Source organism: Saccoglossus kowalevskii, chromosome 6, assembly GCF_978046115.1.
Source record: "Saccoglossus kowalevskii chromosome 6, keSacKowa6.1, whole genome shotgun sequence".
NCBI classification, from domain to species: Eukaryota; Metazoa; Hemichordata; class Enteropneusta; family Harrimaniidae; genus Saccoglossus; species Saccoglossus kowalevskii.
In genome coordinates this window covers 36470702-36496660 of record NC_140646.1, presented here as the reverse complement: position 1 = coordinate 36496660, position 25959 = coordinate 36470702, and the positions used below count along the sequence as shown (strand labels likewise).

General features: G+C 42.2%; 1 protein-coding gene across 1 annotated transcript in view; it reads right to left on the bottom strand.

The window, feature by feature from the left end:
- The window catches only part of LOC100369774 (copine-3-like), a 52429-nt gene that overhangs the window by 17672 nt on the left and 8798 nt on the right, over nt 1–25959 (bottom strand). The window contains exon 5 of the mRNA XM_085500478.1: nt 1565–1639. Within this exon, the coding sequence (XP_085356604.1) occupies nt 1565–1639 (75 nt within the window). The remainder of the gene's footprint in view (nt 1–1564; nt 1640–25959) is intronic.

The following is a 25959-nucleotide window of genomic DNA, read 5'->3' as shown; positions in this document are numbered from 1 at the left end:
GCATGAGCCTTGTGTAGGGTGACTTTGTCCATGCAATTGTGTCTAAAACAATATTTTGATAAGGGAAGGCATCTTCAAGAAGTTATATTTAAAACAAAAAAAAATTTCAAAATCAAAGCTAATTTCCAATCAAAGAAAGCTTAGAAAGAACTCCCGTGTGCTGAGAGTATTGAAGACACATTAAAAATTAATTCAAAATTACTTGTACATGAGATATTGATGGAAAAGCTGTAAACTAATTATATACATCAGGTAACTACCGGTAATATGAACAGAACAGAACAAAAAGATTATGAATTATTATGCTAATTAGAGAATTAATATGAACAAATTTTAACCCAAAATTAATCAGGCCTGTCTATTGTCCTAGTGCATTTATGTACCAAATTTTATTCAAATGTGATGATTAGTAATTGAGATATCAGTGTTAATTAATTATGTTAATTAGGTGATTAATAAGCATAAATATTTACCAAAAACTAATTGGGTTTCTGCATACATGTAGTTCTCTTTAAAAGTTTCATTAAAATCCAATTTGTGGTTCTTTATATATCAGTGGAACATTATGCAAATTCGGTAATTAATATCCAATTAAAACTAATTAGGTCTCTGCATAATCCTAGAAGAAGTCTCATTGAAATGTGATGATTACTACTTGAAATATCAAAAGCTGAAAATTAATTAATTATGCAAATTAGCTAATTAGTATATACTGATATTACCCTAAAAACTATCAGGTCTGTGCAGTGTCCTATGACATCTATGTACCAAGTGTCATTGAAATGTGATGATTACTACTAGAAATATCAAAAGCTGAAAATTAATTAATTATGCAAATTAGGTAATTAATATGTGCTCATATTACCCTAAAAACTATCAGGTCTGTGCAGTGTTCTATGACATCTATGTACCAAGTTTCATTGAAATGTGACAATTACTACTTGGAATATCAAAAGCTGAAAATTAATTAATTATGCTAATTAGGTAATTAATATCTACTGATATTACTCTAAAAACTATCAGGTTTGTGCAGTGTCCTATGACATCTATGTACCAAGTTTTATTGAAATGTGATGATTAGTACTTGAGATATCAGTAGAAAAGCCGAAAATTGATTAATCATTATGCAAATTAGGTAATTAATATTACACTGATTTTTACCCAAAACCAATCAAATCTGCGCATTAGTTTGAAGCATCTGTGTGCCAAGTTTCATCAAAATCCAATGAATGGTTCTTTAGATATCAGTGGAACAGTCATGAAACAGCTAAAAATCAGCTAATTATCATGCAAATTAGGTAATTAAAATGCATGGATTTTTACCAAAACCTAATCAAATCTGCGCATTGGCCCAGAGCATCTATGCACCAAGTTTCATCAAAAACTGATGTATGGTTCTTGAGATATCAGTGGAACAGACGGACACACATACATACACACACACACACACGCACACACACACACACACACACACACAGACACACTAACTGCAAAGACTCCCTTTTTGTGCTTCCCACACGGGAGTCAAAAATATGACGATCCAAGAATAAATATGTATATTTACTTTTTTATCTAGCTTTTGAGCTCTGAATGTCATATTGAGTACATCACTGGAACCAGATACTTCTTCTGCAACAACCTGCAAATATCAATTAAGCTTTATTATTTTTAAAACATCTTTAGAATACAGTTAGATTACTTTAGACATCAACTCAGAATGCATATCCTAATTTTGTTTTATAAAAAAATACAAAAATCAACACAAGGATTAAAAGAACACTGTCATCACAAACTGCACACATGCTTATTCTGCAGTTCTATATGATAGTTCCTTGGATGCCCTTGATGTACATTGCATATACATTGATTATGGAATGGTAGACAAGTGTTATTGTAATCATGGCATGGTAGCCAAGTGTTATTGTAATCATGGCATAGTAGCCAAGTGTGATTGTGATCATGGCATGGTAGCCAAGTGTGATTGTAATCATGGCATGGTAGACAAGTATGATTGCAATCATGGTATGGTAGCCAAGTGTGATTGTAATCATGGTATGGTAGCCAAGTGTGATTGTAATCATGGTATGGAGCCAAGAGTGATTGTAAACATGGCATGGTAGCCAAGTGTGATTGTAATAATCATGACAGTGTAGCCAAGTGTGATTATAATCATGGCATGGTAGCCAAGTGTGATTGTGATTATGGTATGTTAGCCAAGTGTGATTGTAATCATGGCATGGTAGCCAAGTGTGATTGTGATCATGGTATGGTAGCAAAGTGTGATTGTGATCATGGTGTGGTAGCCAAGTGTGATTATAATCATGGCATGGTAGACAAGTATTATTGTAACCATGGCATGGTAGCCAAGTGTGATTGTATTCATGGTATGGTAGCCAAGTGTGATTGTGATCATGGCATGGTAGCCAAGTGTGATTGTAATCATGGCATGGTAGACAAGTATGATTGCAATCATGGCATGGTAGCCAAGTGTGATTGTAATCATGATATGGTAGCCAAGTGTGATTGTAATCATGGTATGGAGCCAAGAGTGATTGTAATCATGGCATGGTAGCCAAGTGTGATTGTAATAATCATGGCAGGGTAGCCAAGTGTGATTATAATCATGGCATGGTAGCCAAGTGTGATTGTGATTATGGTATGTTAGCCAAGTGTGATTGTAATCATGGCATGGTAGCCAAGTGTGATTGTGATCATGGTATGGTAGCCAAGTGTGATTGTGATCATGGTGTGGTAGCCACGTGTGATTATAATCATGGCATGGTAGACAAGTATTATTGTAACCATGGCATGGTAGCCAAGTGTGATTGTATTCATGGTATGGTAGCTGAGTGTGATTGTAATCATGGTATGGTAGCCAAGTGTGATTGTAATCATGGCATGGTAGCCAAGTGTGATTGTAATCAAGGCATGGTAGTCAAGTGTGATTGTAATCATGGCATGGTAGACGAGTGTGATTGTAATCATGGCATGGTAGACAAGTATGATTGTAATCATGGTATGGTAGCCAAGTTTGATTGTGATCATGGCATGGCAGCCAAGTATGATTGTAATCATGGCATGGTAGCCAAGTGTGATTGTGTCCATGGTATGGTAGCCAAGTGTGATTGTAATCATGGCATGGTAGCCAAGTGTAATTGTAATCATGGTGGGGTAGCCAAGTGTGATTGTGATCATGGCATGGTAGCCAAGTGTGATTGTAAACATGGCAGGTTAGCCAAGTGTGATTGTAATCATGGCATGGTAGCCAAGTGTGATTGTGATCATGGTATGGTAGCCAAGTGTGATTGTGATCATGGTGTGGTAGCCAAGTGTGATTGTAATCATGGCATGGTAGACAAGTATGATTGTAATCATGGCATGGTAGACACATGTTATTGTAATCATGGCATGGTAGCCAAGTGTGATTGTGATCATGGCATGGTAGACAAGTGTGATTGTGAACATGGTATGGTAGCCAAGTGTGATTGTCCTCATGGTGTGGTAGCCAAGTGTGATTGTAATCATGGTATGGTAGCCAAGTGTGATTGTAATCATGGCATGGTAGCCAAGTGTGATTGTAATAATCATGACAGGGTAGCCAAGTGTGATTGTAATCATGGCATGGTAGCCAAGTGTGATTGTGATCATGGTATGTTAGCCAAGAGTGATTGTAATCATGGCATGGTAGCCAAGTGTGATTGTGATCATGGTATGGTAGCCAAGTGTGATTGTGATCATGGTGTGGTAGCAAAGTGTGATGGTAATCATGGCAGGGTAGCAAAGTGTGATTGTGGTCATGGTATGGTAGCCACGTGTGATTGTGATCATGGTGTGGTAGCAAAGTGTGATTGTAATCATGGCAGGGTAGCCAAGTGTGATTGTAATCATGGCAGGGTAGCCAAGTGTGATTGTAATCATGGCAGGGTAGCCAAGTGTGATTGTAATCATGGCAGGGTAGCCAAGTGTGATTGTAATCATGGCATGGTAGCCAAGTGTGATTGTAATCATGGCAGGGTAGCCAAGTGTGATTATAATCATGGCAGGGAAGCCAAGTGTGATTATAATCATGACATTGTAGTCAAGTGTGATTGTGATCATGGTGTGGTAGCCAAGTGTGATTGTAATCATGGCATGGTAGCCAAGTGTGATTGTGATCATGGTATGGTAGCTAAGTGTGATTGTGATCATGGTATGGTAGCCAAGTGTGGTTGTAATCATGGCATGGTAGACAAGTATGATTGTAATCATGCTATAGTAGACACATGTTATTGTAATCATGGCATGGTAGCCAAGTGTGATTGTGATCATGGCATGGTAGCCAAGTGTGATTGTAATCATGGCATGGTAGCCAAGTGTGATTGTAATCATGGCATGGTAGCCAAGTGTGATTGTAATCATGGCAGGTTAGCCAAGTGTGATTGTGATCATGGCATGGTAGCCAAGTGTGATTGTGATCATGATATGGTAGCCAAGTGTGATTGTAATCAAGGCATGGTAGCCAAGTGTGATTGTAATCATGGCATGGTAGACGAGTGTGATTGTAATCATGGCATGGTAGACAAGTATGATTGTAATCATGGTATGGTAGCCAAGTTTGATTGCGATCATGGCATAGTAGCCAAGTGTAATTGTAATCATGGTGGGGTAGCCAAGTGTGATTGTGATCATGGCATGGTAGCCAAGTGTGATTGTAATCATGGCAGGTTAGCCAAGTGTGATTGTGATCATGGTATGGTAGCCAAGTGTGATTGTAATCATGGCATGGTAGCCAAGTGTGATTGTAATAATCATGGCAGGGTAGCCAAGTGTGATTGTAATCATGGCTGGGTAGCCAAGTGTGATTGTGATTATGGTATGTTAGCCAAGTGTGATTGTAATCATGGCATGGTAGCCAAGTGTGATTGTGATCATGGTATGGTAGCCAAGTGTGATTGTGATCATGGTGTGGTAGCGAAGTGTGATTGTAATCATGGCAGGGTAGCAAAGTGTTGCTGTGATCATCATATGGTAGCCAAGTGTGATTGTGATCATGGTGTGGTAGCCAAGTGTGATTGTAATCATGGCAGGGTAGCCAAGTGTGATTGTAATCATGGCAGGGTAGCCAAGTGTGATTGTAATCATGGCAGGGTAGCCAAGTGTGATTGTAATCATGGCAGGGTAGTTAAGTGTGATTGTAATAATGGCAGGGTAGCCAAGTGTGATTGTAATCATGGTATGGTAGCCAAGTGTGATTGTGATCATGGTATGGTAGCCAAGTGTGATTGTAATCATGGCATGGTAGATGAGTGTGATTGTAATCATGGCATGGTAGACAAGTGTGATTGTAATCATGGTATGGTAGCCAAGTTTGATTGTGATCATGGCATAGTAGCCAAGTGTAATTGTAATCATGGTGGGGTAGCCAAGTGTGATTGTGATCATGGCATGGTAGCCAAGTGTGATTGTAATCATGGCAGGTTCGCCAAGTGTGATTGTAATCATGGCATGGTAGCCAAGTGTGATTGTGATCATGGTATGGTAGCCAAGTGTGATTGTGATCATGGTGTGGTAGCCAAGTGTAATTGTAACCATGGCATGGTAGACAAGTATGATTGTAATCATGGTACGGTAGACACATGTTATTGTAATCATGGCATTGTAGCCAAGTGTGATTGTGATCATGGCATGGTAGCCAAGTGTGATTGTGATCATGGCATGGTAGCCAAATGTGATTGTAATCATGGCATGGTAGCCAAGTGTGATTGTGATCATGGTATGGTAGCCAAGTGTGATTGTATTCATGGTGTGGTAGCCAAGTGTGATTGTAATCATGGTATGGTAGCCAAGTGTGATTGTAATCATGGCATGGTAGCCAAGTGTGATTGTAATAATCATGGCAGGGTAGCCAAGAGTAATTGTAATCATGGCTGGGTAGCCAAGTGTGATTGTGATCATGGTATGTTAGCCAAGTGTGATTGTGATTATGTTACGTTAGCCAAGTGTGATTGTGTTCATGAAATGGTAGCCAAGTGTGATTCTAATCATGGTATGGAGCCAAGTGTGATTGTGATCATGGTATGGTAGCAAAGTGTGATTGTGATCATGGTGTGGTAGCCAAGTGTGATTATAATCATGGCATGGTAGACAAGTATTATTGTAACCATGGCATGGTAGCCAAGTGTGATTGTATTCATGGTATGGTAGCCAAGTGTGATTGTAATAATCATGGCAGGGTAGCCAAGTGTGATTGTAATCATGGCATGGTAGCCAAGTGTGATTGTCATCATGGTATGGTAGCCAAGTGTGATTGTGATCATGGTGTGGTAGCGAAGTGTGATTGTAATCATGGCAGGGTAGCAAAGTGTGACTGTGATCATGGTATGGTAGCCAAGTGTGATTGTGATCATGGTGTGGTAGCCAAGTGTGATTGTAATCATGGCAGGGAAGCCAAGTGTGATTGTAATCATGGCAGGGTAGCCAAGTGTGATTGTAATCATGGCAGGGTAGCCAAGTGTGATTGCAATCATGGCAGGGTAGCCAAGTGTGATTGTAATCATGGCATGGTAGCCAAGTGTGATTGTAATCATGGCAGGGTAGCCAAGTGTGATTGTAATCATGACATGGTAGTCAAGTGTGATTGTGATCATTGTGTGGTAGCCAAGTGTGATTGTAATCAAGGCATGGTAGCCAAGTGTGATTGTAATCATGGCATGGTAGATGAGTGTGATTGTAATCATGGCATGGTAGACAAGTGTGATTGTAATCATGGTATGGTAGCCAAGTTTGATTGTGATCATGGCATAGTAGCCAAGTGTAATTGTAATCATGGTGGGGTAGCCAAGTGTGATTGTGATCATGGCATGGTAGCCAAGTGTGATTGTAATCATGGCACGTTAGCCAAGTGTGATTGTAATCATGGCATGGTAGCCAAGTGTGATTATGATCATGGTATGGTAGCCAAGTGTGATTGTGATCATGGTGTGGTAGCCAAGTGTAATTGTAACCATGGCATGGTAGACAAGTATGATTGTAATCATGGTACGGTAGACAAGTATGATTGTAATCATGGTACGGTAGACACATGTTATTGTAATCATGGCATGGTGGCCAAGTGTGATTGTGATCATGGCATGGTAGCCAAGTGTGATTGCGATCATGGCATGGTAGCCAAATGTGATTGTGATCATGGCATGGTAGCCAAGTGTGATTGTAATCATGGCATGGTAGCCAAGTGTGATTGTGATCATGGTATGGTAGCCAAGTGTGATTGTATTCATGGAGTGGTAGCCAAGTGTGATTGTAATCATGGTATGGCAGCCAAGTGTGATTGTAATCATGGCATGGTAGCCAAGTGTGATTGTAATAATCATGGCAGGGTAGCCAAGAGTAATTGTAATCATGGCTGGGTAGCCAAGTGTGATTGTGATCATGGTATGTTAGCCAAGTGTGATTGTGATTATGGTACGTTAGCCAAGTGTGATTGTGTTCATGGTATTGTAGCCAAGTGTGATTCTAATCATGGTATGGAGCCAAGTGTGATTGTAATCATGTCATGGTAGCCAAGTGTGATTGTAATAATCATGGCAGGGTAGCCAAGTGTGATTGTAATCATGGCATGGTAGCCAAGTGTGATTGTCATCATGGTATGGTAGCCAAGTGTGATTGTGATCATGGTGTGGTAGCGAAGTGTGATTGTCATCATGGCAGGGTAGCAAAGTGTGACTGTGATCATGGTATGGTAGCCAAGTGTGATTGTGATCATGGTGTGGTAGCCAAGTGTGATTGTAATCATGGCAGGGAAGCCAAGTGTGATTGTAATCATGGCAGGGTAGCCAAGTGTGATTGTAATCATGGCAGGGTAGCCAAGTGTGATTGCAATCATGGCAGGGTAGCCAAGTGTGATTGTAATCATGGCATGGTAGCCAAGTGTGATTGTAATCATGGCAGGGTAGCCAAGTGTGATTGTAATCATGACATGGTAGTCAAGTGCGATTGTGATCATTGTGTGGTAGCCAAGTGTGATTGTAATCAAGGCATGGTAGCCAAGTGTGATTGTAATCATGGCACGGTAGATGAGTGTGATTGTAATCATGGCATGGTAGACAAGTGTGATTGTAATCATGGTATGGTAGCCAAGTTTGATTGTGATCATGGCATAGTAGCCAAGTGTAATTGTAATCATGGTGGGGTAGCCAAGTGTGATTGTGATCATGGCATGGTAGCCAAGTGTGATTGTAATCATGGCACGTTAGCCAAGTGTGATTGTAATCATGGCACGTTAGCCAAGTGTGATTGTAATCATGGCATGGTAGCCAAGTGTGATTATGATCATGGTATGGTAGCCAAGTGTGATTGTGATCATGGTGTGGTAGCCAAGTGTGATTGTGATCATGGTATGGTAGCCAAGTGTGATTGTATTCATGGAGTGGTAGCCAAGTGTGATTGTAATCATGGTATGGTAGCCAAGTGTGATTGTAATCATGGCATGGTAGCCAAGTGTGATTGTAATCATGGCACGGTAGATGAGTGTGATTGTAATCATGGCATGGTAGACAAGTGTGATTGTAATCATGGTATGGTAGCCAAGTTTGATTGTGATCATGGCATAGTAGCCAAGTGTAATTGTAATCATGGTGGGGTAGCCAAGTGTGATTGTGATCATGGCATGGTAGCCAAGTGTGATTGTAATCATGGCATGGTAGCCAAGTGTGATTGTAATCATGGCACGGTAGATGAGTGTGATTGTAATCATGGCATGGTAGACAAGTGTGATTGTAATCATGGTATGGTAGCCAAGTTTGATTGTGATCATGGCATAGTAGCCAAGTGTAATTGTAATCATGGTGGGGTAGCCAAGTGTGATTGTGATCATGGCATGGTAGCCAAGTGTGATTGTGATCATGGCATGGTAGCCAAGTGTGATTGCGATCATGGCATGGTAGCCAAATGTGATTGTGATCATGGCATGGTAGCCAAGTGTGATTGTAATCATGGCATGGTAGCCAAGTGTGATTGTGATCATGGTATGGTAGCCAAGTGTGATTGTATTCATGGAGTGGTAGCCAAGTGTGATTGTAATCATGGTATGGTAGCCAAGTGTGATTGTAATCATGGCATGGTAGCCAAGTGTGATTGTAATAATCATGGCAGGGTAGCCAAGAGTAATTGTAATCATGGCTGGGTAGCCAAATGTGATTGTGATCATGGCATGGTAGCCAAGTGTGATTGTAATCATGGCATGGTAGCCAAGTGTGATTGTATTCATGGAGTGGTAGCCAAGTGTGATTGTAATCATGGTATGGTAGCCAAGTGTGATTGTGTTCATGGTATTGTAGCCAAGTGTGATTGTAATCATGGAATGGTAGCCAAGTGTGATTCTAATCATGGTATGGAGCCAAGTGTGATTGTAATCATGGCATGGTAGCCAAGTGTGATTGTAATAATCATGGCTTGGTAGCCAAGTGTGATCGTAATCATGGCATGGTAGCCAAGTGTGATTGTCATCATGGTATGGTAGCCAAGTGTGATTGTGATCATGGTGTGGTAGCGAAGTGTGATTGTAATCATGGCAGGGTAGCAAAGTGTGACTGTGATCATGGTATGGTTGCCAAGTGTGATTGTGATCATGGTGTGGTAGCCAAGTGTGATTGTAATCATGGCAGGGAAGCCAAGTGTGATTGTAATCATGGCAGGGTAGCCAAGTGTGATTGTAATCATGGCAGGGTAGCCAAGTGTGATTGCAATCATGGCAGGGTAGCCAAGTGTGATTGTAATCATGGCATGGTAGCCAAGTGTGATTGTAATCATGGCAGGGTAGCCAAGTGTGATTGTAATCATGACATGGTAGTCAAGTGCGATTGTGATTATTGTGTGGTAGCCAAGTGTGATTGTAATCATGGCATGGTAGCCAAGTGTGATTGAGATCATGGTATGGTAGCCAAGTGTGATTGTGATCATGGTGTGGTAGCCAAGTGTGATTGTAATCATGGCAGGGTAGCCAAGTGTGATTGTAATCATGGCAGGGTAGCCAAGTGTGATTGTAATCATGGCAGGGTAGCCAAGTGTGATTATAATCATGGCAGGGTAGCCAAGTGTGATTGTAATCATGACATGGTAGTCAAGTGCGATTGTGATCATTGTGTGGTAGCCAAGTGTGATTGTAATCATGGCATGGTAGCCAAGTGTGATTGTGATCATGGTATGGTAGCCAAGTGTGATTGTGATCATGGTGTGGTAGACAAGTATGATTGTAATCATGGTATAGTAGACACGAGTTATTGTAATCATGGCATGGTAGCCAAGTGTGATTGTAATCATGGCATGGTAGCCAAGTGTGATTGTAATCATGGCATGGTAGCCAAGTGTGATTGTAATCATGGCAGGTTAGCCAAGTGTGATTGTGATCATGGCATGGTAGCCAAGTGTGATTGTAATCATGGCATGGTAGCCAAGTGTGATTGTAATCATGGTATGGTAGCCAAGTGTGATTGTAATCATGGTATGGTAGCCAAGTGTGATTGTGATCATGGTATGGTAGCCAGGTGTGATTGTGATCATGGTGTGGTAGACAAGTATGATTGTAATCATGGTATAGTAGACATGTGTTATTGTAATCATGGCATGGTAGCCAAGTGTGATTGTGATCATGGCATGGTAGCCAAGTGTGATTGTAATCATGGCATGGTAGCCAAGTGTGATTGTAATCATGGCATGGTAGCCAAGTGTGATTGTAATCATGGCATGGTAGCCAAGTGTGATTGTAATCATGGCAGGTTAGCCAAGTGTGATTGTAATCATGGCATGGTAGCCAAGTGTGATTGTGATCATGGTATGGTAGCCAAGTGTGATTGTGATCATGGTATGGTAGCCAAGTGTGATTGTAAACATGGCATGGTAGCCAAGTGTGATTGTAATAATCATGGCAGGGTAGCCAAGTGTGATTGTAATAATGGCTGGGTAGCCAAGTGTGATTGTGATCATGGTATGTTAGCCAAGTGTGATTGTGATCATGGTATGTTAGCCAAGTGTGATTGTGCTCATGGTATGTTAGCCAAGTGTGATTGTAATCATGGCATGGCAGCCAAGTGTGATTGTGATCATGGTATGTTAGCCAAGTGTGATTGTGTTCATGGTATGTTAGCCAAGTGTGATTGTAATAATCATGCCAGGGTAGCCAAGTGTGATTGTAATCATGGCATGGTAGCCAAGTGTGATTGTGATTATGGTATGTTAGCCAAGTGTGATTGTAATCATGGCATGGTAGCCAAGTGTGATTGTGATCATGGTATGGTAGCCAAGTGTGATTGTGATCATGGTGTGGTAGCGAAGTGTGATTGTAATGATGGCAGGGTAGCCAAGTGTGATTGTAATCATGGCATGGTAGCCATGTGTGATTGTAATCATGGCAGGGTAGCCAAGTGTGATTGTAATCATGGCATAGTAGCCAAGTGTGATGGTAATCATGGCAGGGTAGCCAAGTGTGATTGTAATCATGGCAGGGTAGCCAAGTGTGATTGTAATCATGGTATGGTATCCAAGTGTGATTGTGATCATGACATGGTAGTCAAGTGAGATTGTGATCATTGTGTGGTAGCCAAGTGTGATTGTAATCATGGCATGGTAGCCAAGTGTGATTGTAATCATGGCAGGGTAGCCAAGTGTGATTCTAATCATGGTATGGAGCCAAGTGTGATTGTAATGATGGCAGGGTAGCCAAGTGTGATTGTAATCATGGCATGGTAGCCATGTGTGATTGTAATCATGGCAGGGTAGCCAAGTGTGATTGTAATCATGGCAGGGTAGCCAAGTGTGATTGCAATCATGGCAGGGTAGCCAAGTGTGATTGTAATCATGGCATGGTAGCCAAGTGTGATTGTAATCATGGCAGGGTAGCCAAGTGTGATTGTAATCATGACATGGTAGTCAAGTGTGATTGTGATCATTGTGTGGTAGCCAAGTGTGATTGTAATCAAGGCATGGTAGCCAAGTGTGATTGTAATCATGGCATGGTAGATGAGTGTGATTGTAATCATGGCATGGTAAACAAGTGTGATTGTAATCATGGTATGGTAGCCAAGTTTGATTGTGATCATGGCATAGTAGCCAAGTGTAATTGTAATCATGGTGGGGTAGCCAAGTGTGATTGTGATCATGGCATGGTAGCCAAGTGTGATTGTAATCATGGCACGTTAGCCAAGTGTGATTGTAATCATGGCATGGTAGCCAAGTGTGATTATGATCATGGTATGGTAGCCAAGTGTGATTGTGATCATGGTGTGGTAGCCAAGTGTAATTGTAACCATGGCATGGTAGACAAGTATGATTGTAATCATGGTACGGTAGACAAGTATGATTGTAATCATGGTACGGTAGACACATGTTATTGTAATCATGGCATGGTGGCCAAGTGTGATTGTGATCATGGCATGGTAGCCAAGTGTGATTGCGATCATGGCATGGTAGCCAAATGTGATTGTGATCATGGCATGGTAGCCAAGTGTGATTGTAATCATGGCATGGTAGCCAAGTGTGATTGTGATCATGGTATGGTAGCCAAGTGTGATTGTATTCATGGAGTGGTAGCCAAGTGTGATTGTAATCATGGTATGGCAGCCAAGTGTGATTGTAATCATGGCATGGTAGCCAAGTGTGATTGTAATAATCATGGCAGGGTAGCCAAGAGTAATTGTAATCATGGCTGGGTAGCCAAGTGTGATTGTGATCATGGTATGTTAGCCAAGTGTGATTGTGATTATGGTACGTTAGCCAAGTGTGATTGTGTTCATGGTATTGTAGCCAAGTGTGATTCTAATCATGGTATGGAGCCAAGTGTGATTGTAATCATGGCATGGTAGCCAAGTGTGATTGTAATAATCATGGCAGGGTAGCCAAGTGTGATTGTAATCATGGCATGGTAGCCAAGTGTGATTGTCATCATGGTATGGTAGCCAAGTGTGATTGTGATCATGGTGTGGTAGCGAAGTGTGATTGTCATCATGGCAGGGTAGCAAAGTGTGACTGTGATCATGGTATGGTAGCCAAGTGTGATTGTGATCATGGTGTGGTAGCCAAGTGTGATTGTAATCATGGCAGGGAAGCCAAGTGTGATTGTAATCATGGCAGGGTAGCCAAGTGTGATTGTAATCATGGCAGGGTAGCCAAGTGTGATTGCAATCATGGCAGGGTAGCCAAGTGTGATTGTAATCATGGCATGGTAGCCAAGTGTGATTGTAATCATGGCAGGGTAGCCAAGTGTGATTGTAATCATGACATGGTAGTCAAGTGCGATTGTGATCATTGTGTGGTAGCCAAGTGTGATTGTAATCAAGGCATGGTAGCCAAGTGTGATTGTAATCATGGCACGGTAGATGAGTGTGATTGTAATCATGGCATGGTAGACAAGTGTGATTGTAATCATGGTATGGTAGCCAAGTTTGATTGTGATCATGGCATAGTAGCCAAGTGTAATTGTAATCATGGTGGGGTAGCCAAGTGTGATTGTGATCATGGCATGGTAGCCAAGTGTGATTGTAATCATGGCACGTTAGCCAAGTGTGATTGTAATCATGGCATGGTAGCCAAGTGTGATTATGATCATGGTATGGTAGCCAAGTGTGATTGTGATCATGGTGTGGTAGCCAAGTGTGATTGTGATCATGGTATGGTAGCCAAGTGTGATTGTATTCATGGAGTGGTAGCCAAGTGTGATTGTAATCATGGTATGGTAGCCAAGTGTGATTGTAATCATGGCATGGTAGCCAAGTGTGATTGTAATCATGGCACGGTAGATGAGTGTGATTGTAATCATGGCATGGTAGACAAGTGTGATTGTAATCATGGTATGGTAGCCAAGTTTGATTGTGATCATGGCATAGTAGCCAAGTGTAATTGTAATCATGGTGGGGTAGCCAAGTGTGATTGTGATCATGGCATGGTAGCCAAGTGTGATTGTAATCATGGCATGGTAGCCAAGTGTGATTGTAATCATGGCACGGTAGATGAGTGTGATTGTAATCATGGCATGGTAGACAAGTGTGATTGTAATCATGGTATGGTAGCCAAGTTTGATTGTGATCATGGCATAGTAGCCAAGTGTAATTGTAATCATGGTGGGGTAGCCAAGTGTGATTGTGATCATGGCATGGTAGCCAAGTGTGATTGTGATCATGGCATGGTAGCCAAGTGTGATTGCGATCATGGCATGGTAGCCAAATGTGATTGTGATCATGGCATGGTAGCCAAGTGTGATTGTAATCATGGCATGGTAGCCAAGTGTGATTGTGATCATGGTATGGTAGCCAAGTGTGATTGTATTCATGGAGTGGTAGCCAAGTGTGATTGTAATCATGGTATGGTAGCCAAGTGTGATTGTAATCATGGCATGGTAGCCAAGTGTGATTGTAATAATCATGGCAGGGTAGCCAAGAGTAATTGTAATCATGGCTGGGTAGCCAAGTGTGATTGTGATCATGGTATGTTAGCCAAGTGTGATTGTGATTATGGTACGTTAGCCAAGTGTGATTGTGTTCATGGTATTGTAGCCAAGTGTGATTGTAATCATGGAATGGTAGCCAAGTGTGATTCTAATCATGGTATGGAGCCAAGTGTGATTGTAATCATGGCATGGTAGCCAAGTGTGATTGTAATAATCATGGCTTGGTAGCCAAGTGTGATCGTAATCATGGCATGGTAGCCAAGTGTGATTGTCATCATGGTATGGTAGCCAAGTGTGATTGTGATCATGGTGTGGTAGCGAAGTGTGATTGTAATCATGGCAGGGTAGCAAAGTGTGACTGTGATCATGGTATGGTTGCCAAGTGTGATTGTGATCATGGTGTGGTAGCCAAGTGTGATTGTAATCATGGCAGGGAAGCCAAGTGTGATTGTAATCATGGCAGGGTAGCCAAGTGTGATTGTAATCATGGCAGGGTAGCCAAGTGTGATTGCAATCATGGCAGGGTAGCCAAGTGTGATTGTAATCATGGCATGGTAGCCAAGTGTGATTGTAATCATGGCAGGGTAGCCAAGCGTGATTGTAATCATGACATGGTAGTCAAGTGCGATTGTGATTATTGTGTGGTAGCCAAGTGTGATTGTAATCATGGCATGGTAGCCAAGTGTGATTGAGATCATGGTATGGTAGCCAAGTGTGATTGTGATCATGGTGTGGTAGCCAAGTGTGATTGTAATCATGGCAGGGTAGCCAAGTGTGATTGTAATCATGGCAGGGTAGCCAAGTGTGATTGTAATCATGGCAGGGTAGCCAAGTGTGATTATAATCATGGCAGGGTAGCCAAGTGTGATTGTAATCATGACATGGTAGTCAAGTGCGATTGTGATCATTGTGTGGTAGCCAAGTGTGATTGTAATCATGGCATGGTAGCCAAGTGTGATTGTGATCATGGTATGGTAGCCAAGTGTGATTGTGATCATGGTGTGGTAGACAAGTATGATTGTAATCATGGTATAGTAGACACGAGTTATTGTAATCATGGCATGGTAGCCAAGTGTGATTGTAATCATGGCATGGTAGCCAAGTGTGATTGTAATCATGGCATGGTAGCCAAGTGTGATTGTAATCATGGCAGGTTAGCCAAGTGTGATTGTGATCATGGCATGGTAGCCAAGTGTGATTGTAATCATGGCATGGTAGCCAAGTGTGATTGTAATCATGGTATGGTAGCCAAGTGTGATTGTGATCATGGTATGGTAGCCAGGTGTGATTGTGATCATGGTGTGGTAGACAAGTATGATTGTAATCATGGTATAGTAGACATGTGTTATTGTAATCATGGCATGGTAGCCAAGTGTGATTGTGATCATGGCATGGTAGCCAAGTGTGATTGTAATCATGGCATGGTAGCCAAGTGTGATTGTAATCATGGCATGGTAGCCAAGTGTGATTGTAATCATGGCATGGTAGCCAAGTGTGATTGTAATCATGGCAGGTTAGCCAAGTGTGATTGTAATCATGGCATGGTAGCCAAGTGTGATTGTGATCATGGTATGGTAGCCAAGTGTGATTGTGATCATGGTATGGTAGCCAAGTGTGATTGTAAACATGGCATGGTAGCCAAGTGTGATTGTAATAATCATGGCAGGGTAGCCAAGTGTGATTGTAATAATGGCTGGGTAGCCAAGTGTGATTGTGATCATGGTATGTTAGCCAAGTGTGATTGTGATCATGGTATGTTAGCCAAGTGTGATTGTGCTCATGGTATGTTAGCCAAGTGTGATTGTAATCATGGCATGGCAGCCAAGTGTGATTGTGATCATGGTATGTTAGCCAAGTGTGATTGTGTTCATGGTATGTTAGCCAAGTGTGATTGTAATAATCATGCCAGGGTAGCCAAGTGTGATTGTAATCATGGCATGGTAGCCAAGTGTGATTGTGATTATGGTATGTTAGCCAAGTGTGATTGTAATCATGGCATGGTAGCCAAGTGTGATTGTGATCATGGTATGGTAGCCAAGTGTGATTGTGATCATGGTGTGGTAGCGAAGTGTGATTGTAATGATGGCAGGGTAGCCAAGTGTGATTGTAATCATGGCATGGTAGCCATGTGTGATTGTAATCATGGCAGGGTAGCCAAGTGTGATTGTAATCATGGCATAGTAGCCAAGTGTGATGGTAATCATGGCAGGGTAGCCAAGTGTGATTGTAATCATGGCAGGGTAGCCAAGTGTGATTGTAATCATGGTATGGTATCCAAGTGTGATTGTGATCATGACATGGTAGCCAAGTGTGATTGTAATCATGGCATGGTAGATGAGTGTGATTGTAATCATGGCATGGTAGACAAGTGTGATTGTAATCATGGTATGGTAGCCAAGTTTGATTGTGATCATGGCATAGTAGCCAAGTGTAATTGTAATCATGGTGGGGTAGCCAAGTGTGATTGTGATCATGGCATGGTAGCCAAGTGTGATTGTAATCATGGCACGTTAGCCAAGTGTGATTGTAATCATGGCATGGTAGCCAAGTGTGATTATGATCATGGTATGGTAGCCAAGTGTGATTGTGATCATGGTGTGGTAGCCAAGTGTAATTGTAACCATGGCATGGTAGACAAGTATGATTGTAATCATGGTACGGTAGACAAGTATGATTGTAATCATGGTACGGTAGACACATGTTATTGTAATCATGGCATGGTGGCCAAGTGTGATTGTGATCATGGCATGGTAGCCAAGTGTGATTGCGATCATGGCATGGTAGCCAAATGTGATTGTGATCATGGCATGGTAGCCAAGTGTGATTGTAATCATGGCATGGTAGCCAAGTGTGATTGTGATCATGGTATGGTAGCCAAGTGTGATTGTATTCATGGAGTGGTAGCCAAGTGTGATTGTAATCATGGTATGGCAGCCAAGTGTGATTGTAATCATGGCATGGTAGCCAAGTGTGATTGTAATAATCATGGCAGGGTAGCCAAGAGTAATTGTAATCATGGCTGGGTAGCCAAGTGTGATTGTGATCATGGTATGTTAGCCAAGTGTGATTGTGATTATGGTACGTTAGCCAAGTGTGATTGTGTTCATGGTATTGTAGCCAAGTGTGATTCTAATCATGGTATGGAGCCAAGTGTGATTGTAATCATGGCATGGTAGCCAAGTGTGATTGTAATAATCATGGCAGGGTAGCCAAGTGTGATTGTAATCATGGCATGGTAGCCAAGTGTGATTGTCATCATGGTATGGTAGCCAAGTGTGATTGTGATCATGGTGTGGTAGCGAAGTGTGATTGTCATCATGGCAGGGTAGCAAAGTGTGACTGTGATCATGGTATGGTAGCCAAGTGTGATTGTGATCATGGTGTGGTAGCCAAGTGTGATTGTAATCATGGCAGGGAAGCCAAGTGTGATTGTAATCATGGCAGGGTAGCCAAGTGTGATTGTAATCATGGCAGGGTAGCCAAGTGTGATTGCAATCATGGCAGGGTAGCCAAGTGTGATTGTAATCATGGCATGGTAGCCAAGTGTGATTGTAATCATGGCAGGGTAGCCAAGTGTGATTGTAATCATGACATGGTAGTCAAGTGCGATTGTGATCATTGTGTGGTAGCCAAGTGTGATTGTAATCAAGGCATGGTAGCCAAGTGTGATTGTAATCATGGCACGGTAGATGAGTGTGATTGTAATCATGGCATGGTAGACAAGTGTGATTGTAATCATGGTATGGTAGCCAAGTTTGATTGTGATCATGGCATAGTAGCCAAGTGTAATTGTAATCATGGTGGGGTAGCCAAGTGTGATTGTGATCATGGCATGGTAGCCAAGTGTGATTGTAATCATGGCACGTTAGCCAAGTGTGATTGTAATCATGGCATGGTAGCCAAGTGTGATTATGATCATGGTATGGTAGCCAAGTGTGATTGTGATCATGGTGTGGTAGCCAAGTGTGATTGTGATCATGGTATGGTAGCCAAGTGTGATTGTATTCATGGAGTGGTAGCCAAGTGTGATTGTAATCATGGTATGGTAGCCAAGTGTGATTGTAATCATGGCATGGTAGCCAAGTGTGATTGTAATCATGGCACGGTAGATGAGTGTGATTGTAATCATGGCATGGTAGACAAGTGTGATTGTAATCATGGTATGGTAGCCAAGTTTGATTGTGATCATGGCATAGTAGCCAAGTGTAATTGTAATCATGGTGGGGTAGCCAAGTGTGATTGTGATCATGGCATGGTAGCCAAGTGTGATTGTAATCATGGCATGGTAGCCAAGTGTGATTGTAATCATGGCACGGTAGATGAGTGTGATTGTAATCATGGCATGGTAGACAAGTGTGATTGTAATCATGGTATGGTAGCCAAGTTTGATTGTGATCATGGCATAGTAGCCAAGTGTAATTGTAATCATGGTGGGGTAGCCAAGTGTGATTGTGATCATGGCATGGTAGCCAAGTGTGATTGTGATCATGGCATGGTAGCCAAGTGTGATTGCGATCATGGCATGGTAGCCAAATGTGATTGTGATCATGGCATGGTAGCCAAGTGTGATTGTAATCATGGCATGGTAGCCAAGTGTGATTGTGATCATGGTATGGTAGCCAAGTGTGATTGTATTCATGGAGTGGTAGCCAAGTGTGATTGTAATCATGGTATGGTAGCCAAGTGTGATTGTAATCATGGCATGGTAGCCAAGTGTGATTGTAATAATCATGGCAGGGTAGCCAAGAGTAATTGTAATCATGGCTGGGTAGCCAAGTGTGATTGTGATCATGGTATGTTAGCCAAGTGTGATTGTGATTATGGTACGTTAGCCAAGTGTGATTGTGTTCATGGTATTGTAGCCAAGTGTGATTGTAATCATGGAATGGTAGCCAAGTGTGATTCTAATCATGGTATGGAGCCAAGTGTGATTGTAATCATGGCATGGTAGCCAAGTGTGATTGTAATAATCATGGCTTGGTAGCCAAGTGTGATCGTAATCATGGCATGGTAGCCAAGTGTGATTGTCATCATGGTATGGTAGCCAAGTGTGATTGTGATCATGGTGTGGTAGCGAAGTGTGATTGTAATCATGGCAGGGTAGCAAAGTGTGACTGTGATCATGGTATGGTTGCCAAGTGTGATTGTGATCATGGTGTGGTAGCCAAGTGTGATTGTAATCATGGCAGGGAAGCCAAGTGTGATTGTAATCATGGCAGGGTAGCCAAGTGTGATTGTAATCATGGCAGGGTAGCCAAGTGTGATTGCAATCATGGCAGGGTAGCCAAGTGTGATTGTAATCATGGCATGGTAGCCAAGTGTGATTGTAATCATGGCAGGGTAGCCAAGTGTGATTGTAATCATGACATGGTAGTCAAGTGCGATTGTGATTATTGTGTGGTAGCCAAGTGTGATTGTAATCATGGCAGGGTAGCCAAGTGTGATTGTAATCATGGCATGGTAGCCATGTGTGATTGTAATCATGGCAGGGTAGCCAAGTGTGATTGTAATCATGGCATAGTAGCCAAGTGTGATGGTAATCATGGCAGGGTAGCCAAGTGTGATTGTAATCATGGCAGGGTAGCCAAGTGTGATTGTAATCATGGTATGGTATCCAAGTGTGATTGTGATCATGACATGGTAGTCAAGTGCGATTGTGATCATTGTGTGGTAGCCAAGTGTGATTGTAATCATGGCATGGTAGCCAAGTGTGATTGTAATCATGGCAGGGTAGCCAAGTGTGATTCTAATCATGGTATGGAGCCAAGTGTGATTGTAATCATGGCATGGTAGCCAAGTGTGACTGTAATAATCATGGCAGGGTAGCGAAGTGTGATTGTAATCATGGCATGGTAGCCAAGTGTGATTGTCATCATGGTATGGTAGCCAAGTGTGATTGTGATCATGGTGTGGTAGCGAAGTGTGATTGTAATCATGGCAGGGTAGCAAAGTGTGACTGTGATCATGGTATGGTAGCCAAGTGTGATTGTGATCATGGTGTGGTAGCCAAGTGTGATTGTAATCATGGCAGGGTAGCCAAGTGTGATTGTAATCATGGCAGGGTAGCCAAGTGTGATTGTAATCATGGCAGGGTAGCCAAGTGTGATTGCAATCATGGCAGGGTAGCCAAGTGTGATTGTAATCATGGCAGGGTAGCCAAGTGTGATTGAGATCATGGTATGGTAGCCAAGTGTGATTGTGATCATGGTGTGGTAGACAAGTATGATTGTAATCATGATATAGTAGACACGTGTTATTGTAATCATGGCATGGTAGCCAAGTGTGATTGTGATCATGGCATAGTAGCCAAGTGTGATTGTAATCATGGCATGGTAGCCAAGTGTGATTGTAATCATGGCATGGTAGCCAAGTGTGATTGTAATCATGGCATGGTAGCCAAGTGTGATTGTAATCATGGCAGGTTAGCAAAGTGTGATTGTAATCATGGCAGGGAAGCCAAGTGTGATTGTAATCATGGCAGGGTAGCCAAGTGTGATTGTAATCATGGCAGGGTAGCCAAGTGTGATTGCAATCATGGCAGGGTAGCCAAGTGTGATTGTAATCATGGCATGGTAGCCAAGTGTGATTGTAATCATGGCAGGGTAGCCAAGTGTGATTGTAATCATGACATGGTAGTCAAGTGCGATTGTGATCATTGTGTGGTAGCCAAGTGTGATTGTAATCAAGGCATGGTAGCCAAGTGTGATTGTAATCATGGCACGGTAGATGAGTGTGATTGTAATCATGGCATGGTAGACAAGTGTGATTGTAATCATGGTATGGTAGCCAAGTTTGATTGTGATCATGGCATAGTAGCCAAGTGTAATTGTAATCATGGTGGGGTAGCCAAGTGTGATTGTGATCATGGCATGGTAGCCAAGTGTGATTGTAATCATGGCACGTTAGCCAAGTGTGATTGTAATCATGGCATGGTAGCCAAGTGTGATTATGATCATGGTATGGTAGCCAAGTGTGATTGTGATCATGGTGTGGTAGCCAAGTGTGATTGTGATCATGGTATGGTAGCCAAGTGTGATTGTATTCATGGAGTGGTAGCCAAGTGTGATTGTAATCATGGTATGGTAGCCAAGTGTGATTGTAATCATGGCATGGTAGCCAAGTGTGATTGTAATCATGGCACGGTAGATGAGTGTAATTGTAATCATGGCATGGTAGACAAGTGTGATTGTAATCATGGTATGGTAGCCAAGTTTGATTGTGATCATGGCATAGTAGCCAAGTGTAATTGTAATCATGGTGGGGTAGCCAAGTGTGATTGTGATCATGGCATGGTAGCCAAGTGTGATTGTAATCATGGCATGGTAGCCAAGTGTGATTGTAATCATGGCACGGTAGATGAGTGTGATTGTAATCATGGCATGGTAGACAAGTGTGATTGTAATCATGGTATGGTAGCCAAGTTTGATTGTGATCATGGCATAGTAGCCAAGTGTAATTGTAATCATGGTGGGGTAGCCAAGTGTGATTGTGATCATGGCATGGTAGCCAAGTGTGATTGTGATCATGGCATGGTAGCCAAGTGTGATTGCGATCATGGCATGGTAGCCAAATGTGATTGTGATCATGGCATGGTAGCCAAGTGTGATTGTAATCATGGCATGGTAGCCAAGTGTGATTGTGATCATGGTATGGTAGCCAAGTGTGATTGTATTCATGGAGTGGTAGCCAAGTGTGATTGTAATCATGGTATGGTAGCCAAGTGTGATTGTAATCATGGCATGGTAGCCAAGTGTGATTGTAATAATCATGGCAGGGTAGCCAAGAGTAATTGTAATCATGGCTGGGTAGCCAAGTGTGATTGTGATCATGGTATGTTAGCCAAGTGTGATTGTGATTATGGTACGTTAGCCAAGTGTGATTGTGTTCATGGTATTGTAGCCAAGTGTGATTGTAATCATGGAATGGTAGCCAAGTGTGATTCTAATCATGGTATGGAGCCAAGTGTGATTGTAATCATGGCATGGTAGCCAAGTGTGATTGTAATAATCATGGCTTGGTAGCCAAGTGTGATCGTAATCATGGCATGGTAGCCAAGTGTGATTGTCATCATGGTATGGTAGCCAAGTGTGATTGTGATCATGGTGTGGTAGCGAAGTGTGATTGTAATCATGGCAGGGTAGCAAAGTGTGACTGTGATCATGGTATGGTTGCCAAGTGTGATTGTGATCATGGTGTGGTAGCCAAGTGTGATTGTAATCATGGCAGGGAAGCCAAGTGTGATTGTAATCATGGCAGGGTAGCCAAGTGTGATTGTAATCATGGCAGGGTAGCCAAGTGTGATTGCAATCATGGCAGGGTAGCCAAGTGTGATTGTAATCATGGCATGGTAGCCAAGTGTGATTGTAATCATGGCAGGGTAGCCAAGTGTGATTGTAATCATGACATGGTAGTCAAGTGCGATTGTGATTATTGTGTGGTAGCCAAGTGTGATTGTAATCATGGCATGGTAGCCAAGTGTGATTGAGATCATGGTATGGTAGCCAAGTGTGATTGTGATCATGGTGTGGTAGCCAAGTGTGATTGTAATCATGGCAGGGTAGCCAAGTGTGATTGTAATCATGGCAGGGTAGCCAAGTGTGATTGTAATCATGGCAGGGTAGCCAAGTGTGATTATAATCATGGCAGGGTAGCCAAGTGTGATTGTAATCATGACATGGTAGTCAAGTGCGATTGTGATCATTGTGTGGTAGCCAAGTGTGATTGTAATCATGGCATGGTAGCCAAGTGTGATTGTGATCATGGTATGGTAGCCAAGTGTGATTGTGATCATGGTGTGGTAGACAAGTATGATTGTAATCATGGTATAGTAGACACGAGTTATTGTAATCATGGCATGGTAGCCAAGTGTGATTGTAATCATGGCATGGTAGCCAAGTGTGATTGTAATCATGGCATGGTAGCCAAGTGTGATTGTAATCATGGCAGGTTAGCCAAGTGTGATTGTGATCATGGCATGGTAGCCAAGTGTGATTGTAATCATGGCATGGTAGCCAAGTGTGATTGTAATCATGGTATGGTAGCCAAGTGTGATTGTGATCATGGTATGGTAGCCAGGTGTGATTGTGATCATGGTGTGGTAGACAAGTATGATTGTAATCATGGTATAGTAGACATGTGTTATTGTAATCATGGCATGGTAGCCAAGTGTGATTGTGATCATGGCATGGTAGCCAAGTGTGATTGTAATCATGGCATGGTAGCCAAGTGTGATTGTAATCATGGCATGGTAGCCAAGTGTGATTGTAATCATGGCATGGTAGCCAAGTGTGATTGTAATCATGGCAGGTTAGCCAAGTGTGATTGTAATCATGGCATGGTAGCCAAGTGTGATTGTGATCATGGTATGGTAGCCAAGTGTGATTGTGATCATGGTATGGTAGCCAAGTGTGATTGTAAACATGGCATGGTAGCCAAGTGTGATTGTAATAATCATGGCAGGGTAGCCAAGTGTGATTGTAATAATGGCTGGGTAGCCAAGTGTGATTGTGATCATGGTATGTTAGCCAAGTGTGATTGTGATCATGGTATGTTAGCCAAGTGTGATTGTGCTCATGGTATGTTAGCCAAGTGTGATTGTAATCATGGCATGGCAGCCAAGTGTGATTGTGATCATGGTATGTTAGCCAAGTGTGATTGTGTTCATGGTATGTTAGCCAAGTGTGATTGTAATAATCATGCCAGGGTAGCCAAGTGTGATTGTAATCATGGCATGGTAGCCAAGTGTGATTGTGATTATGGTATGTTAGCCAAGTGTGATTGTAATCATGGCATGGTAGCCAAGTGTGATTGTGATCATGGTATGGTAGCCAAGTGTGATTGTGATCATGGTGTGGTAGCGAAGTGTGATTGTAATGATGGCAGGGTAGCCAAGTGTGATTGTAATCATGGCATGGTAGCCATGTGTGATTGTAATCATGGCAGGGTAGCCAAGTGTGATTGTAATCATGGCATAGTAGCCAAGTGTGATGGTAATCATGGCAGGGTAGCCAAGTGTGATTGTAATCATGGCAGGGTAGCCAAGTGTGATTGTAATCATGGTATGGTATCCAAGTGTGATTGTGATCATGACATGGTAGTCAAGTGCGATTGTGATCATTGTGTGGTAGCCAAGTGTGATTGTAATCATGGCATGGTAGCCAAGTGTGATTGTAATCATGGCAGGGTAGCCAAGTGTGATTCTAATCATGGTATGGAGCCAAGTGTGATTGTAATCATGGCATGGTAGCCAAGTGTGACTGTAATAATCATGGCAGGGTAGCGAAGTGTGATTGTAATCATGGCATGGTAGCCAAGTGTGATTGTCATCATGGTATGGTAGCCAAGTGTGATTGTGATCATGGTGTGGTAGCGAAGTGTGATTGTAATCATGGCAGGGTAGCAAAGTGTGACTGTGATCATGGTATGGTAGCCAAGTGTGATTGTGATCATGGTGTGGTAGCCAAGTGTGATTGTAATCATGGCAGGGTAGCCAAGTGTGATTGTAATCATGGCAGGGTAGCCAAGTGTGATTGTAATCATGGCAGGGTAGCCAAGTGTGATTGCAATCATGGCAGGGTAGCCAAGTGTGATTGTAATCATGGCAGGGTAGCCAAGTGTGATTGAGATCATGGTATGGTAGCCAAGTGTGATTGTGATCATGGTGTGGTAGACAAGTATGATTGTAATCATGATATAGTAGACACGTGTTATTGTAATCATGGCATGGTAGCCAAGTGTGATTGTGATCATGGCATAGTAGCCAAGTGTGATTGTAATCATGGCATGGTAGCCAAGTGTGATTGTAATCATGGCATGGTAGCCAAGTGTGATTGTAATCATGGCATGGTAGCCAAGTGTGATTGTAATCATGGCAGGTTAGCAAAGTGTGATTGTAATCATGGCAGGGTAGCCAAGTGTGATTGTAATCATGGTATGGTAGCCAAGTGTGATTGTAATCATGGCATAGTAGCCAAGTGTGATTGTAATCATGGCAGGGTAGCCAAGTGTGATTGTAATCATGGTATGGTAGCCAAGTGTGATTGTGATCATGACATGGTAGTCAAGTGCGATTGTAATCATGGTATGGTAGCCAAGTGTGATTGTGATCATGGTATGGTAGCCAAGTGTGATTGTAATCATGGCATGGTAGATGAGTGTGATTGTAATCATGGCATGGTAGACAAGTATGATTGTAATCATGGTATGGTAGCCAAGTTTGATTGTGATCATGGCATAGTAGCCAAGTGTAATTGTAATCATGGTGGGGTAGCCAAGTGTGATTGTGATCATGGCATGGTAGCCAAGTGTGATTGTAATCATGGCAGGTTAGCCAAGTGTGATTGTAATCATGGCATGGTAGCCAAGTGTGATTGTGATCATGGTATGGTAGCCAAGTGTGATTGTGATCATGGTGTGGTAGCCAAGTGTAATTGTAACCATGGCATGGTAGACAAGTATGATTGTAATTATTGTACGTTAGACACATGTTATTGTAATCATGGCATGGTAGCCAAGTGTCATTGTGATCATGGCATGGTAGCCAAGTG